The 17,975-nt window shown below is 39.8% G+C and overlaps 1 protein-coding gene across 1 annotated transcript in view; it reads right to left on the reverse strand.

Annotated features, from left to right (window-relative positions):
• The window catches only part of MYO10 (myosin X), a 161,569-nt gene that overhangs the window by 67,600 nt on the left and 75,994 nt on the right, over nucleotides 1-17,975 (reverse strand). The window contains exons 4-6 of the mRNA XM_032712055.1: nucleotides 7,311-7,498; nucleotides 1,366-1,500; nucleotides 298-422 (exon numbers count right to left, since the gene is read on the reverse strand). Coding sequence (XP_032567946.1) covers nucleotides 298-422; nucleotides 1,366-1,500; nucleotides 7,311-7,498 — 448 coding nt within the window. The remainder of the gene's footprint in view (nucleotides 1-297; nucleotides 423-1,365; nucleotides 1,501-7,310; nucleotides 7,499-17,975) is intronic.

Below are 17,975 nucleotides of genomic sequence, written 5' to 3' on the forward strand. Positions count from 1 at the left end.
CAAGAATTCAGGCTGTTTTAGATCGCTGTGTAGGAACAGGCATATGAGCCACGCCATGCTGGCAGCAGCAACACATAATGCTGGTCCTCCAAGAGTATATACACCCCACACTGCCACAAATGCATGTGTGCATGTGTGAATTTGGTGTTGCTGCTTCTCTTTCCCACTAACACCAGCTCAATTTAACCATGATGAGGTGAAAGGACAGACAAAGGCAAGCCAGTTCTCTCAGTCCTCCACCAAGGAGGTATATAGGAGCTGCCTGCAAACAGGAGTCGAAGCACCAAATGAGGATACAATCTATAATTCTTCCTCCCTGAATGTTTCCTTTCTGACAGATGTTCAGCTGAATAAACTTCCCAAAGCGACTTGAGTTGTTGTTGTAAACAGTCTTCGCATTGCCAAAAGCTTCCATAATTGGACTGTGAAAACAGAGAATGACAAGTGTTAACACATGACCAGCATGCCAATAGTTTCACATGGGACTGGTGAAAGGAACAACACTGACAAACTCCCTTCTGACACTCTTCTCAGCCGCAGCCTACATCCTCAGCAGTACCCTCCATTCTTTGGCTATGGGCATCTCAATTCCTACCAAAAGATGCAAGTATTCACGCAACAGGAAGATTAATCGTACCAAACTACTCTGCAACTGCAGAGTAGTAACTGCTACTTGCTACTTCTCTTGTAATTGCTCAAAAGATGGAAATAAGAAATCTCAGCACATGCAAACTGCTAGAAAGGAAATAGTCCTTGTCCTAAGGCAATTAAAAAAAAAATAACTACATCAAGATACAGCATGTATAACAGAGATGAAGGAAGATAAACAAAAGTAACAGCATCTTAAATTGTCTTGTTTTTAATACTTTGGAATCATGTATTATTTCATGTGAACACAGAGAATATTTTTTTGCTTTTGGAGATTGTGTCCAATTTATCTGATGCATTTACTCATTTGTCTTATCAGTTCTCCTTGCCCTCCCTTTCCTCAGCATGCTATTACCACTTGAGGACTTTATACTCACCATGTTGTATCTTGTTCTACCCTATCCTCAGGCTACACAAACTGAATCAATGGTTTCTCCCTCCCATCACCCATTTCCTTTATTCTGATTATCTCAATTCAGCCCCAAACAAAAATGAAAGCCATAATTAAAGCTTCATTACTTTCAAAATTCTGCATATTTTTGTTTTATTAAGATACACCACTGTGCTCACAACTATGTGGAGTATTTCCCCATCTCCAATATTAATTTTATTGTTCAATAAACAGACACACATATTTAATTACACTGCAAGCTCTTATTTCAATGTCAAGGCTTCGGTCTTCTGGCAAAAATACCTGTGTATTGAAAGATCTAGTACCTGCTCTCAAGAATAGCTTGCTCCACACAGGATGTCTTCTCTCTGCAGGACAGCTCCAGCGAATGTTGGCTCATTGCAGACAAGAATTTGAGAATTAGCTTAGTGCTTTCTGTCTTACCAGCACCACTTTCGCCACTGAAAGAAGAGGAGAAAATTGTTTGCACAGTTCCAGTGGCTAGTGAAGAATCCCTCTGTCTGGCCAGCCCTCCAAACTCTACATTACTGGAGGTCAGGACGACTGGGGTGATTAGAAGTGATAGTCAAAGGGAAGCAAAATACCCCCTTAAGCTTCCTGAATATGACATCCAAGGCAAAACAAAAGCTGTCTTTAGACTTCATACCACTGCTCCGTCAGCATGTCAAGGCACTGATTGCATACGTACACACACCCATGAGGCAACAAAGAGATCTCTGAATACAAGCAATTACCCAACACTTCCCATCATCACGTTAAAACAAAGTTACAACAACGGGCACGGCAATAGTCAGGGATAAAGACCAGACTATTAATTAAGATGGGAAAGTTTGGGATTACATAGCTAATGAAGGCACCCTGCTGTGAGAAGGAGGAGGAGGAGGTTAGAGACCCCAGTGCATATTCTAACACATAAAGGCTACTAGTATAATTAATGCTGATATTCTTAGTGAGCTACATATTCTTTAAACAAACTTTTCATGTACCTATTCAAACAAACCAGATTCGTGTGAGTTCAAAATATCAACAATTTTCACCTCCCATCACCATCATCTTCACCCACAGGAGAACAAAGCTATTCGATAATGCTAAATTGACATTTTTAAAACAAACTGTTAATAAGTAACCTTGCTGATACAAACAGAAGGCAATATACTCAGTTTCTCTTCAAAACCAACACTCTAAAAAAGGAAAGTATATATTTGGCTCATTTCCCCCACATAATTTTCCTTCATTTATGTAGACTAAAAACACTGTGTGAGCCATTAAGAAATATAACTTGCAGGTAAAGTTTGACTGGTTTGCTTGCTTTTCATCTGAAGCCATAGCATTGTATCCTAAACTGCCACTTAATTTCTAGTTTTCCTAGTTCCTAATTAAGCCGTACCTAATTCCAGTTTATTCCCAAAGAGAAGGGGTATATTTTGGTCTTACCTCACCTTTTTCTTTGTAGCAAGCAAGAATTTTGTCACTGACTTTAATGGAGCACTACTGGGCATGTGGGACTAAGCTCAGATAATCTGACAGACTTTTGTTGTGCCATTGCTGAGTGGTGATCCCAGGAGTTATAGGTTACAGCAAAGTATACTGATGCTTTCTGGTAAATGCAAATGAATGCCAACAATTTAAAAAAAAAATCAGCGGAGACATTCAGAAAACATAACGAGACACAGAGTTTTAGCTGAGATTTAAGTGTTTCCCAAGAAGAATCAGTCTTTAAAATATATAAAACTTCATGCCCACTGATATGTTCCAGCAACCAACAGCTTACTGTCTCTGCTGTGCCTGACTTGATGGATAGCCCCACAAACTCAAGTTGCCTGTCTTCATTAGCCTTTCCAACATACAGAGCCATGTTATACTTTTGATTGCTTTTTTTTTGTTTTCTTCCAGTTCCACAAAGTCTGGATCTATCCAAGGAAAGGATTTACCCAATGTTCTCTACTCATTTAATAGTAACTGTTCCATCCTGTTCAATTTTGCAATTACTATTGAGCACTGAGTGGGTGGGCTCCTGAAGCCCTCTGGCAGGACAGTAAGATCTCATCACTGCGTGGTGTTGCTGAACTCAGGACCCATAATTTTATGTACATCGAGTTGGCTCTGCATTTTTTCTCCACAAAACACTTTAATAATAGCTGGGCTTTATTATGAAATTAAAATCAAGAACAAGCATGCTAAACTTTAGAGTTGTTTACTCAACCTACAGTACATACAGTAACACTGGGGTAAGTGGGATCAATCTTTCAGAGACGTTAGAAAGCTTACGCCTACAAGAAGTTGACAAGGTCAGTAAAAGGGCGAATTTTTTAGTGCAACCTTTCCAGCAACCTTTCCACCCCGTGAATTTAAGTGCCCAGCTTGTTCCACATCACTGCCCTCAGTACTGTGAACATATTAAGTCTGACAGCAACCCAGAAGGCGCCCACTTAGAAGATCTTTAGACTTTCTCCGTGACATATTCTACACAGGGCATCGCACTAAGGGCACAGTAGCCTGGACTCCCAACTGCTGCAGTGGAAACAGGGGTCACTGAAAGAGACTCCTCATTCTGAAGGACATAATGCTACTCTAAATAACTTCTCTGTTCTGTCAACTGCCTTTAAAACCCCAAGACAGATACACATAGACAAAACAGGCCCCTTCAGCAAATATAGTTTGTCAAATGTACATCTGAATTTTGGTGTGTCAGTCTCATAAGAACATCTTCACATCACAAGTCTGGGTCCCCACATAAGGATTTTGGTTCACATTGATTTTTAATCTGAACAACAACAAAAACTGAGGCCGTCAGATGGCAAGAGAGAGAACAAACTGGTATCAGACTGTGATTTCCCACTCACAGCACTGACTCAAATGTTATTCAGTTTGAATGTTGCTGTTTTTTCGACTGGTTTACACTTCTTTTCGAGTGCTCTGAGGTGGATCAACTGCTACTGTATCTGAAAGCAGTGCATGTGTTTGCTTCTGCATAGACTAGGTCACCTTAAACAGTGCAGCAAAAAAACCAAATGACCCAAAAAGTTACCTTGCTATTCTTATAATAAAAGGGTGGAGGTTTGAACTTGGTCCCAACTTGTAAACATCAGCTAATCATGGGGGAAGTCAGTCCCTTCCCTACATCAGGACAAGCTGTTTGGCTATTGCTTGAGTAAGATGGACTCCCTTCATTTTCCTCCTGAGGCACCCAATTGAAAAATCAAAGATATTATTTATTTTTTAACATGGCGGGGCTTTTTTTTCCTCTGTTTCAAATGAAATTGTACCCTGCAGTAAGGTTCAGACGACCATAAAACTGAGCATTCATTGATGTGGATGTTTTTGTCTAGAAGAAAACCTTAGTTCAATAGCCAGATAAACATTTTTTAGCCTGGGAGAGTGAAGATACCATTTCGCAACTGTGTATATATTCTATGCACCAGTTGTGTACAGCTTCTTCAGTGTGCTATTTTGTTGACATTTTAGGCTGCTAAGTCATTTATGTGCAGCATTAGCATGAATTAAAATGCCTGTGTTACACAGACCAATAATTAAGCATCTTTGGGTGACTCCATTTAATATAATCTCTTCTGTATTTCCTTCCTTTTCACCCCTAGTCTGGGTGGTTACACTGGAAAAATGGTCTCACATTTATATTATATTTCCAGTCTTTATGATGACGGTTTTTAATTCAAGTTCTAGCCTTAACCCTCTTATCCTCCCCCAACCAGACAAATAGCCCAATATCAATATTTCAAAACACTAGAAGCTTTTTTCACAGGTTTTTGAACTCAATGCCCGAAGAAAGCAGCTCCAAACCAAAGCTGACCTAATTTTGTATGCCAGCAGGGGGCACTTCAAGTCCAGAGGATCATAAGAAAGAGTTCCAAGGACCTTCCCTTGCGGGGCTGTTATAACTTGCTACTGAGTGCTTAGATCCCAAGGTCAGGAGCAGGTGAAACTGCCGATCAGAATGTGAAGCCTACACGAGCAATCCACTCCTTTTAACTATTGTGTTTTTCTGATGCAACAAAATTTTCCTCTTTAACATCTCTTACATTAAATACAAGACCAGAATATTTGTCTGAAGTCAAACACTAAAGCGCTCCACCCGACCATTTTTTTCAAATGTCAGTAGTAACCAAGAAAGTTACAGTGACAATGACTGGTTGCAACATCTAATTCTGAGCCAGCAAAAGCTGCAGGAATTACCAGGACGCTGAATTTGCCAAACACACTGTTACACCTTCACTTCCTATGCCCTAAACTAGGTATGTGACCACAGGGACTTTCCTAAATCTCATGAGGGCCACAGAAAACCTTCAGTAATTTAAAAAAATCCTGCTCTGAGTCCTTCAAAGATACAGCAGATAATACTGTTTTATGAAAGTAGAGTTGACTTCTTATTTGAATTTCACATTCCCTCAATTTCTGTAGAAACAAGATACCCTTATAAGGTTGTATTGCGGCACTTGTCTGAAACATTGAACTGATTCAAATCATTGTTTCAATCCATGACCAGAGTAAACAACTTTCAAAGGGACTGCTAATGCAAAACTTCTCCATATTATGGCTTATCTGTATCAAAGCATATGGTTTACAGAGCGGAGACTGCTGGAGACTCCTCTGGAACATCAGAGACTTCTGCTTATGTCCATTTTAGGACACAACCTGCTTTTCTCTTGTCAGCTTGTGGGAAACTGGAATAAAAGGTAAAATACTTAGGCCAGTACAGAATGGCAAAAGTACCTAAGGCCATCAGAAATTATTTTGGCTCCCTAAATTTGGGTACATGTACTGTTCACAAGCAATGTTACCTGGAAATAAAACATGAAATCATAACTGCAGGATACCTATTTTCACATGATAAAGATCTCTGTGCATTACATTTTTTCTTGGACTGTCACCTGGACTCAGCTTTATATGTATAGGACTATGTATTACATAATAAAAAGGAAAAATACAGTTAAAGAAAGCTGAAAAAACGCACTCAGCAGCCCTTTCCAGCTTTGTGCCACTGCCAGGCAGAATCTATCTAGTGGAGAGGACAGGTAGGCACTGTAACCTGAGAGCATGCAGAAAGCTGCATATGCACAGCTTGGCTGTTGCATCTGATCCAAATTTCTAACAGACTGGGTGTTGAACTGCATGCACCAAATCCCCCTCTTATCCAGGAAGCCTTGCAACCTGGCCTGTTATCTCAAATGTCAGTAGAAACTGCCTATTGCAAAAGGTGTTGCTCTCACTCTGCCTTATCCCCTCTCTGTCCCACTGACTGCCCCATGCTGCAGTCCCACGGCTGTTGCAAGGGCTCCTGTTGAGGTCAGGAGACAGCCAAAGTCATGTCAACTTGTGCCTGAAGAGCTATACACACTTAACTTTGTGCTGCAGGAAGGTGAGAGCAAATGGGCTTAATCACAAAAAAGCTGTGAAGGCAAGAGAGGAAAGGGAGGGGAAATATGCACTCTCTCATCCCCCCTGAACATCACCCCCTGCCCAGAGTCCGGTGGCTGGTGCCACACTGCCATCGCCACCGAGCTGCTCCTCCTGATCCGGCACTTCCCTGCCTGTGTGTGAGCCAATGCAGCTGAGCTGGCAGGCTAGGGAACGGGAAAAGAGCTGGCTGCATTTTCAGCTCTTCTGGAGCCAGGAGGAAGGAGGGGCTGAAAGCAGGGAAAAGCTATTGAAATGCCAACTTGCTCCCACCGTACACTCGGTAGCAGTGAGATTCTGAATACCAGTGCCACAGTGGATCAAACAGGAAGCTATTAAATCACCATTAAATTAAAGCACAACAAGATTAAGCAAGGAAGATTAATCAGGCAGAATTAAGTGGCTGAAATGTGGAGGGTTTTCTCTTTTGCCAGTTTTATTCACTGCTTTTCTCAAGAGTTGGGGGTTATTTTTTCTTTTCCGCTCTATACAGGAATCAGGGTCTAGTGGTGACAAACTACTGAGCTGCACAGGGATGTTTAAACCAGTGGGAAAGCACTTAGGGTAACATTAGATAGGTAAGTAGTAAAAATGCACAAAAATGTAATAGATTTTTTCACTCAATGAAATTGTAAGGTGCACAAGAAAAATTAACATTTTTTTAGAGGTTCACAGAACAATACAGAGCTAGTTCAGAACTCTGTTGAAACTCTGCTGTTTTAAAGGCCTGCTTTCTTTTGGAGTTCTCCTCTCCATGTGGTCCAAATGTACGCTCCCAAATCCGGAAGGCTGACTGGCAGGGATAACCAGAGCAGCAGCAGCAGCAGCGGCCATTTACCTGATGAGGATACACTGGTTGTCATGGCGCTTCCAAAGGCAGCGGTAGCACTCATTGGCCACAGCGAAGATGTGAGGTGCGATCTCTCCCATGTGGTGCTTGCTGTATCGCTCCACAGCTGTGCAGTCATACAGTCCTGGAATGCTCTTGTAGGGGTTCACAGAGGCAACTATCGAACCAATGTAGGTCTGCAAGCACACAGTACCCCCCAGAGTTGTTATTACACATGGGATGGAACAGATTAACACTCTGCTCAAATGATCGGCAACAAATACACGTTTGCAAAACCGTAGCAATCCTTTGGATAAAAGTGGATAGTAATTTCCCCTGACTTCCTCCTTTCAAGAAGAGTAACAGCTGGGTAAAAGTTGTTTCCACCTCTGTCATGTTCTCATGCTTACCCCACCTACAACACAGAGCTTATTTGCTATACAAATCCCTGCCTTAATGCTGCTTACAGCTGCACAGTAATGCCTGTGAGCGCTGGTCTACAGCTGCTTCTCATGTGTTCTCAGGGACTCACTGAACTTATAAAAGCCTGACTGTGTCCCAAGTATTGGTGCAAAAGTCTGTATTTCCATGTAAGTCCTTCTCTGATACTAATTTTTAAAACAGAAGTATCAGACATTATGGTAGACACTAGCAATTATATGGTAGCAGGCTCCAAGAAAAGCATGTGAACTGGCAGGTACTTCCAAAACACTGTGTTTCTGTAACTTGATTTATTACTTGTTTGATGCACAATGGCACCTCATAAGGCATTCATTGCTATCCCATTACAATTAGAGAACACATCAGTTAAAACCACTCAGGTAGCAGTTTATGCCCATTCCCACTGACTTACCTCATTAGGCTGTGGTAACCTGATCATTTGCAACAGTCCATTTTCAATGCTGTTCATTTTCTCACTCACCCCCTAACAACTTCAATACATTTTTCAAATAACATCACACTGAAGTGAGGTAGGAGATAACATTAAGTTTGCTATCTCCAGAATTTCCAGTACATTTCTGTGGCATGTGAAATTAATTGATATATTGTATGGTGTGTGCGGTGTTACTGCTGTGATACTGATTTCATTTTGTTAAACACCCTTTCTACGGTTGCAGGCAGGGAGCTGACACCTGGCTTCAGCAGCCCTGCTCTGGACTTGTGAAGAGCCAGGCTGCGCAGCCTCCAGCCCTGTAACACAGCCCCCACGTACACACAGATGCCTCATCAGCAGTCAACCCTCTTGTCACCGACAGGAACCAGCTGTGAAGCTGACAGCAGGACTGGGGCTCTCTTCATCTCCACAGCACCCTGCTCAGAAAGGGATGGATAAGGCAAGCAGCATCTTGCATGCCACAGAAATGCAGCCCCACGTGCTCCTCCTGCAGCTTCCCTCTTCTCTGTACAAGCCACCACAAGGACACTCGTTGAGACACAGGGATCACATTTTCCTTTCCTCTCCATCAGCCTCTTCCACAGCATTTACAGCCTGCATCTACTGGCCTCCTCTTCTCCTTAATTAACGTGCAATTATTGCTGTGTATCAGCTCTCCTTTCTCACTGTTATCCTGCTGTTACACTCCCCATAATCCACCTGTTCAGCCTCCATCAGGCCCAACATAAATTGCAGCTTTGAGCTTTTGGTAAGGGAACTACAGCGGTGTCCTTGAAATTATGACAATTTTATTAGCTGTAAGGGGAATATCCTTCCTCAGTGTAACTCAAATACCTTTTACAGAGTGGTGAACTTTCAATCTGTGTGTTTTATAACCCTTGCCATACTGTGCAATAGCTCAGAAGATTTCATCTAGAGGAGAGATACCATTTCAACACAAGATCGTATCGCAGGACAATTACAGCACTGAGACAACAGCCTAATTTCCCAGGATCAACCCCTCTTGAGTTCTTAAATAAGTAATAAGGAAGTCTCTGAAAACAAACTTCCTCTGTTTGATACATATTTCAGGACAGATTGCACAGGCAAAATTTTAAGAGGTTTTTTAAAAATTATATTACTAAAGTAATATAATTTAGTATATTACTTTAGTAATATAATTTTTATAAATTATATTTATAATATAATAAATTATATTATATTATATATAATATAATATAATATAATATAATATAATATAATTATATTATATATATATAATATATATATTTTATATATATATATATATATAATATATATATATATATATATATATAGTATGACCAATAAAACAAACTGCTACAGATCTTTGTCTTTACCTTACTAAAGTCTGTCTGAGGTCTTTTGAAAAGAGTAGCTTGAGGCACACCATCACAACAGATGCCATGGCAAAGAAGCAAATAAAAAAATCCCCATGAAACATGATACCATCTAACTTTATAACAAAGCAACCACTCTACAGCTTCAGTGCAAACAACACCTTCCTGTGGTAAAGCACTGTATCACCATGGGCTACACATAGCAATTTTTCTTGCTTTTCCTATTTTAAACAGTCAATATCAGAAGAGGCGACAACAGCCCACTTCTGCACATACTCGTTTAACATGAGATAGTCTTTCACATGGCTTAAGCATAACTTTTTAAAAACTACAGAAATGCTTCCAGAATACTAGTCACTATTGAGAATAATGTAAGTCTTTTTATTAAATTAAGTCAGCTGGCTACAGGTAGTGTATTATGGCAATAACAGAAACCTGGTGAATAGCAGAAACAACACTGGTGAAAACAATTCCTAAATCACCTCATGGAGTTATGCTTAGGACATGTCCTTAGGACTACTTAAAAAATTCTCTCTCCCTATATTTTTATTTCAGCAAAAATGTGAAGAATCACAACCTCTACTGACACAGGTGCAACTTTGCATTCCAGTCTTCTGGTGCTCTGAGTATGTACTACCCCTTTGCAAAACAAGTTAAATACGTGCTCAAATCACCACCAAATTATAATGACACGAGACAGAACAAACTCAGGCCTTCAAAAAACAGGTTCCTCATGTCGAGGCAAGAACACAAAAGAAGTATATTCTTCATACACACAGTGCATCACATTTATCACCTACCAAGTGTCACAATCCAACACAGTAGTAGCCACAACTAGGTACCTGCACGGACTAAGGAGAAGTGGAAGTTCTACCTTTACTCAAGGTAGTTCAGCAAGGTATCAATGGGCTGAAGCAGCATTGTTATTAAAAATTATTCCAACTATTTTAAAAGTTCACATTAAAAAACAAATCTTCCAGAAGTCTCCGTCCAACCTGGCCTTGAACACTTCAAAGGATGGGGTATCCATAACTTCTCTAGGCAATCTGTTCCAGTGCCTCACCCCCCTCACATCCTAATGTCTAATCTAAACATACTCCCCTTCAGTTTGAAATTATTCCCCCTTGTCCTGTCACTATATGCTCTTGTAAAAAGTCCCTCTCTATCTTCCTTGTAGGTTCCTCCACTTACCCTCCCCTTGGGGGACCCTGAGCAGCCACTCAATGCAACCCCTTTCTTGTAGGGCAGACCTTCCAGTTTTGCAAATCTAAGCACCTTAGCAGCAAGCTAAACCAGTGTAAAGATACACAAAAAAATGCAGCACTGTTCAGTGGACATGTATTGTCTCCTGAATGTTATTTCTGCACCAGGCACCATCACATGGCAAATTAAAGCTGTTAGCAGTCAGAAGCAGGATCTCTAAATTACTATATTATGCTAACATCACAAGGCAGGTGACATTTCAGAAAAAGTATTTTCATGTAAGTGTGTCACTTCCACTTATAAGAGAGTAATCTAAATTTTCTTTTTGTTCTTTGCAGATTCTAATCTGATTCTGGTAGTCAATAGGTACTTATTTTAGTGAAAGCACTCCAAAACAGTTATGAATAGGAGAAATGCTCATACATCTGCCAGAGCACTAGCAAGTAGACACAGGAGTTCTGAAGATTTCGAGTTTAAATAGTTTGAGGGTTTTTCCCAGGGAAATATTGTGATAAGTCCTATTACAAGCCTGACCCCTTAAATCTGTGCTAGTGAACAGGACAGTTCACTATTCCCTGTCATAAAACCAACTTGACACTTCAGACAACCACACAAACTCTCGAGCTATTTTGGTAAAGCCCTGTCTTCTTATTTAGACATTGAGTAAGGTGATGGCACGACAAGAATCGAAACGAAAGATGTACTTCAGAAAGGAGGAGATTTTTCATCAATTCTTTGATTGTTTTTTTTGGGGGGTTGCCTGTTGCCTTCTGATTGAAATTAGCTTTGAGCCTGTGTCTTGAAATCATCCCAGTGTTCTTCAAACACTGAAAGCCAATTTGTTTTTTAACAAGGTTCAAGAGCTCACAAAGACTGCTGGTACCCACAGAAACACTCTAGCAAAACAACACAGTCAGAGTAGTCCTGTCTAACATGAGAGGTTTTTTTATTTTTTTTAAGAAAGACACAATCAGTTTACTTTAGTTTGATGCCAAACAAACCTAAATGATGTAAGAAGTTTTATGGATCAAAATAGACTTTGTCAAGTTAGCTTAAAATTACAAGAAACCAGTTTGCAATGAAGAATGAAATACAGTTTGAAATCTTTCCTTCCTATGTAGAAAAGGCTTTCAGACTGAAAGAGGGAGAAGTAGAATAAAAAATTTCCCCTTCAAATTTTTTTCAGATTCTCTATAAACAAAAAGCAATGAAAAAGGAAAATGCCCTAATGCATTCATTAGTCCCATAAACCAAACACACTAAATATACCAGGAACACCTTGCTCTTCATCTTTTCCCCTCCACAGATGCTTTTAGAATCTTTGGGTACATCCTTTCAGGTTTGCTCCCTATCCAGCAACCATCCACCTTCTACTTCTTCGCTTTTATGTCAAGACTTCTCCACAATAACTTTGCTATTTCTGAGGATCCTTCGTGATTTCTGCGTGTTACCCAACCTAGTTTTTCCCAAGTGAGGTCATTAAATTTATCCCGGACTGCTTTTCTCATGACCTCCTTTCACCCTCTACATCAAGCTATCCCTCTGTACTGCCCAGACTTCTAGCATCTGAGACATCCCAGTCTTCCTTCTTTCATAAATAAATAAATGAAAGGGGAGGGAGGCAGGGAAAGACACACAATTCTTTCATGCTTTGTATATCTCATGCTACAAGGAGAGTGGTAGGGAAGACAGGAGCAGGCTGGAGGACCCTGTTAAAGGGCACTATGTGCTGCTCCTGAACTAAATCTTTGATCAACAATCACAAAAGACACCAAAACTGCTTGCACTATTAAAGCAGGCAAAAGAACACTGCATTCCTCTATTTCTCTCTATCATTATGTTTCTTCAACGACACCCAAAATCAAAATATTCTTCACAACTTGCAACTAGAAATGCTAGAACAGATAAAATGTAGAATTAAGATATTTTGTTACAGATATATATAACACTGAGAAGTAGAACTTTGTACAACTCTGTTAAGACCACTTTGAAGCCTTTCTGCTTTGGAACATGAAAATCTATGTTACTACAGAAAGAAATGCATGTTTACAGATGTCTCAAAAGAAAATGTTTCTGATCTGGTTTTGAGCAACTCTTGACTTTCCTGGAGTCACTTAAGGAACTCATTCTGTGTCTGAAAAGTAAAAGGTGTTTTTATTTTTTTCATGGGGTATTGGTATCAACTTGACAATTCATTCAAAATGTATTACTTTCTGGGCTTAAATTTAATATATGAGAAACTTCAAATAAAACTGCAGTACCACTGACTCACCTCAAAGCTACTTCTATGTTACTTTTATACAATGCATGGGAAAAGATTTTTATCACTGTTTCACACAACTTGCACATCTCACCTTTAAATCATCATGGCTACAGTAGTATTACCAAATTACAATACCAGTGTTTTCACAGAACATGCAGTGGCAGGCAACATTTGAGACACCACAAAGTAGCCATCAAACTTTTTTATGTTTTCAACATCAAATATCAAGCTGTCAGGATGCAAAACCTGGCAACAGAAGAGTTTGCTACACACTGCACATGTGGCCTCCGCAATTCCCAGTTCTCTCAGGTAAAGGGATTGAAGGAAATCATGACTGAGTTTATTCTAAGGCAAAGACAACTAGGTCTACCACCACATACACGTCAGCATAAAAAGGAAAAAGATGGCTGGGCCATATTTTGGTGTGCTTTTTAGAGGAGACAGAAGAAGGGGCAATGGTATGCCATAAAGAGGATGATAATTGATGCTGTTGTTTGTAATAGGACCTTGATTTATCCTCACTGTGGTAAGTATACCCCGTCTTTCAGCTCGTCCCATGCTAATTTCAGTGGGATAGAATCCAATTGTCTCATGTCCGAAGCCAAATTCCTTTCTTAAAAACTGTAATCAAAGTGAAGTACTGAACTACAATTTTAAATGTTTTCAACCAATCAAGCCATTTCTAAGATGGAAATGTCATACTCTATAATCATCTTTACATGCTTGAGCTCCTGCAGCCCTCACCATGTCTGGTGACTCATGGTGAATTTCCAACCACTCAAATTAGAATCAGCTTTGCTTTTCTGTATCTCTGTGTTCCTCATCAATGCACACAACATTATGATCCCTAATCTGTCCTTTTTTCTTCTCAAGGTCCATTGTAGAACTGATTGTAAAATAAGCTGTTTGTAAACACACAGGCCACGCTACAAATACAAGAGTTAGCATCCACAGGAAAGGACCTTCAGAAGAGAACCAGACGTGACAGAAAATGTCCCTACAAAGATCAAGTGCCAACAGGCAGCTACCTACAGCCAAGATGCACCTCCTACATGTTCTCCCTGTCATTGTTTATGAAAAGTGTCTTCTCAGGCAAGTTCACAGTGCTCAGCTTCACTATCCCATGTGTTTCAGTCAAGAGTATTAAGCAACACTGTCCTGTTCCCAAGCCCTTCTGAGGGCAAAAGCTATGCTATCTCTTCATGATAAAAGTTGTACTTTGTAACTCAGCTACCTTAACTTCTAAACTATGAGAATCCTTCCACTTCATACAGCTACAGCCTTGCACATCTATAGAGTCCTTGTCCTAGGAAACTAAATGAAACTGTCTAGATCTGTCTTTTTCTTAAAAATTAAAATCTGGGTTTTGGTCACCTTAGCTGCCAATGTAAATACCCAAAACAGTGCACAGTGCACAGAGGCTTAATTCCACAGGAGGCTCAGAGATGGTGACGAATTCTCTGATGGTTAAGAGATACACTCATAGCTTAATCTCATCTTATTTGCCTACTCATTTTCTCCTACTGAACATGTGGATGGGGATTTTCTCCTACTGAACATGTGGAGCCCCACATGCAGATGGGGATTACCCAAGGAAACCCTACAAGTGTTATCCTGAATCCGCACACACAAAAAAAATGAATTTTGGAAATACGAAACCAATATAAAGAAAAGCTGACAAAAGAGTATTGTTACAGCCAAAGGTAAAAACCAAAACAGGAGACAATAACAATGATGTCAGACAGACATCTTTCTTTCTTTGAGAACTTGACAGGCTTCTAGCAGTTTTTCCCCTATATAAAAAGGACCAAGTCTCCTTGTTTTTATATGCCCTGTTTTGCTGACTAACACAATGCAATCTCTACCATGTAGCAGTCCAATCTGCTGGATGTCAGAATAATGATCTTTTGTGCATAGACTGTTTATATAAACAATTACAGAAGAGTATCTCCCTTCACCATTGCCAAGCAGATAGAGGCACTATTTTTTGAACAAAAACACAATCGATCAGAATGAGACATTGATTTTTGTGATTATCATGGGCTGCAATACAGCATGTGAATGTAAGTTTGCACATCAGACTGTAGTAATCTGTGTGCACAAGTGCACAGCTTAATTTTAACCAGGCAAGCTCTAGCTCAAATCAGAAAAGGCCCCACAAAGAGCAGAGACCTCATGGCTTGTCACTTCATTTCAAATGGCCTGTGGCCACACTCTAGTTCTTCCTCCTGCTTTGTTATTGCACAATGCTCAAATGAGTCTTTCAACGCTGTCTGAAGGTCTAATTCACCCTCCAGCAAGGAAAAGAAAAAAAATTATCTTTTTCCTTCCTACAGATTCATCTTAGGAAGATGAAGGGGCTTTTCAGAGCAAACACACACAAATGAAAACAAAAATGCTGGTAAATGATGCACTAAAGAACACTGTCTCTAGAACTATGGAGAAATAGTTTTATATAGAATTTTGCAGATCTGTTTCATTCTGCCTCCGAGAATTTTACATAATGATATCCAGATTTCCATATCTTCTATGGTTCTTTAATGTCTGAAGATCTCTTATATAGAAAGGGCTTTTATAGGAGGAGAGCAGGAAGAGCAGGAATTATGCTTTAACAAAGAAAAATCAAAAGCCAGAATAACTGAAATCTAAGTCTATGCCAGGTAGTTAGTTGGAGGGCACTGAACTGCTGCCAAATAGCTGTCAGTCTAGAAGTCAGGACTACGATGGCAAATGATACTAACAGTCAAAAATCTGATAAACGGAACTTTTGGATTCCATTTGCTTTTAAAAGGAAAGACTGACAAACATCAAAAGGAAACAGCTGAAACTGCTTGTGAGAAAGGGACCATGTCTTTTCAAATAAAAATAACAGCTGGGCTATGAATCAATAGTCCATTTAGAAAGGTAAACAATAGCTACAAAAGTAAGTTAATCCATTCTCAACTTAAATGGGTTGTTTGTGGCCTTTTGAGTATTAAACTGCTGGAATATGTGAATAACACAGTTGGACAGTGCAGCAGAAGCGGTAAATTTTGCGCAGCTTGCGTTACAGTCAAAGCCTAACTCATGTAAAGAAAATGTGCTGGTGACAGGCAAGCAGCCTAAGTTTTGGAGTCCAAATTGCTGCCTTCCTTTCAATGACTTTGCTGGACTGGGAGCAATAGACCTTACAGACAGGAGCCAAAGCTTACCTCCAAGTGAGGCAATGGCCTATGCAGAAGCATTCAGCACCATTTGCAGAAGCCCTGACTGAATGGTACTAAGCTGCTGCTGGCACTTATGCAAATGACTGATAATCTTTCTTTTGATTCTGCACGTTGGTCTACTTTCTGTTCTTGGCTCATAATGACATTCTATAAAGGGGTGGAGAAAACAACATAAAAACAATCCTTCAAATGTGGGAAGACTTTAGCAATATATACCCTCACCAACGACAAAACCTGCACACGATGATGGATTTCTACTTTGCAGTTTTCAATACGAAGTTACTATTAATAGGGTTTAGGTATAACAAAAAACTCATGGAAGTCAACAGAAACTGACGCTCTTGCCACTGCAGCTATTATTTACTCCCCAACCAGCCAACCAAACAAGAAAAAAAATACTATTACAGAGCAGATAGAAAGAGCTAGTTTTTATGTTTTAATAAAACCTTGACCTCTTCCCCCTCCCCATCTGTCTCACTAAAGTAGCCCACTGATGATAGAAGGTACGTTCCTTACTGCAGCATGGACACCCAGCAGGTTACCAACAACTACCTAATGTGCTGCAAACCATAACATAAATTTATGTGTTTGTGTAGGTGTTGCATACATGTAGCCACTGAATACACTGCAAAGTGTTTGTGTAGCTGTGGCATACATGATAGCGTGCTCAATTACACAGACCTTTCTGAGCAGCTCCCCTTTTAATGATATCATGTTGATCACACCACCTCAGGCTGAAATACTTGCTAAGATCTGAAAATATGTACCTTTAAAATCCCCAGTATCTTCTTTTGTGAGGACAAAGTTCAGACAAACACTCTTTATTGTTGTTGTTATTATAATTATTAGCAGTGCCACGAGTCATGCAGTATGGAGGAATTCAGAAGCAAGGTTGGTTAACCAACCAATGGCATTTGTTTACTTCTCATGTCATTACAGCTATGTTTTTCCTCTAACACGCATTTAAAAAAAAAAGGAAAAACAAATAAAAAATAATGATAATTTGCCTGTGGTAGATAATTGTTGATCTATACAACTGACCATCCTTTAGAAATAACAATTACCAGGAATAAATTTCACTAGATTTCCAATTAAAAGCCTGCTGTGTTTTTATAGATCTTTGTCTGCTGCTCTCTAGTAACAGATGTGAAATGGAAGCTGTAATTAATGCTTGGAGACAGGAACTCACTTTGAACTACATTTTGAAAACATTATCTGATGTGTGCAAGCATAACATTCTAATCATGGAGGTAACTGCCTATGTATAGGCACTTGCCATGCAATCTTAGCAACAGTGTTCTCTGCTCTCCGCATTTCCATGGAAAGAGCTGGGGGAGAAAAATTTACCCCATCTTCCCAAGTAGCACAAGAAGGTGTGAAAAACACTGTGATTCATCAGCACACGTTTAAAATTTTTCTACTGTAAGAGCGGAGCAGTTAAATAAACAGAAGTTTCCTCAGTGACCATGGAGCAGATCCTGTAAACCAACTACTTAGTACTGCTCTACAGCACTGAATGCCTCTGGAGAGGAACCGTGCAACCACAGCTGGGTTGCAGACAAGACCAGGATAAATGTAGTTCTAGGGTCTAATGTAACAACTAAGGGCTTGGTTTAAAGGTACTATACTTATATATATATATATATATGTTTTATGGTACTAATTAATGACACAATTTGTGTGTACTATTGTTTGGGTTTTTTTAAGTCAATGGCCCACACTTACTTATAACACTGAGCATGACAGGCC

This window comes from Chiroxiphia lanceolata, chromosome 1, assembly GCF_009829145.1.
Source record: "Chiroxiphia lanceolata isolate bChiLan1 chromosome 1, bChiLan1.pri, whole genome shotgun sequence".
Classification (NCBI taxonomy): domain Eukaryota; kingdom Metazoa; phylum Chordata; class Aves; order Passeriformes; family Pipridae; genus Chiroxiphia; species Chiroxiphia lanceolata.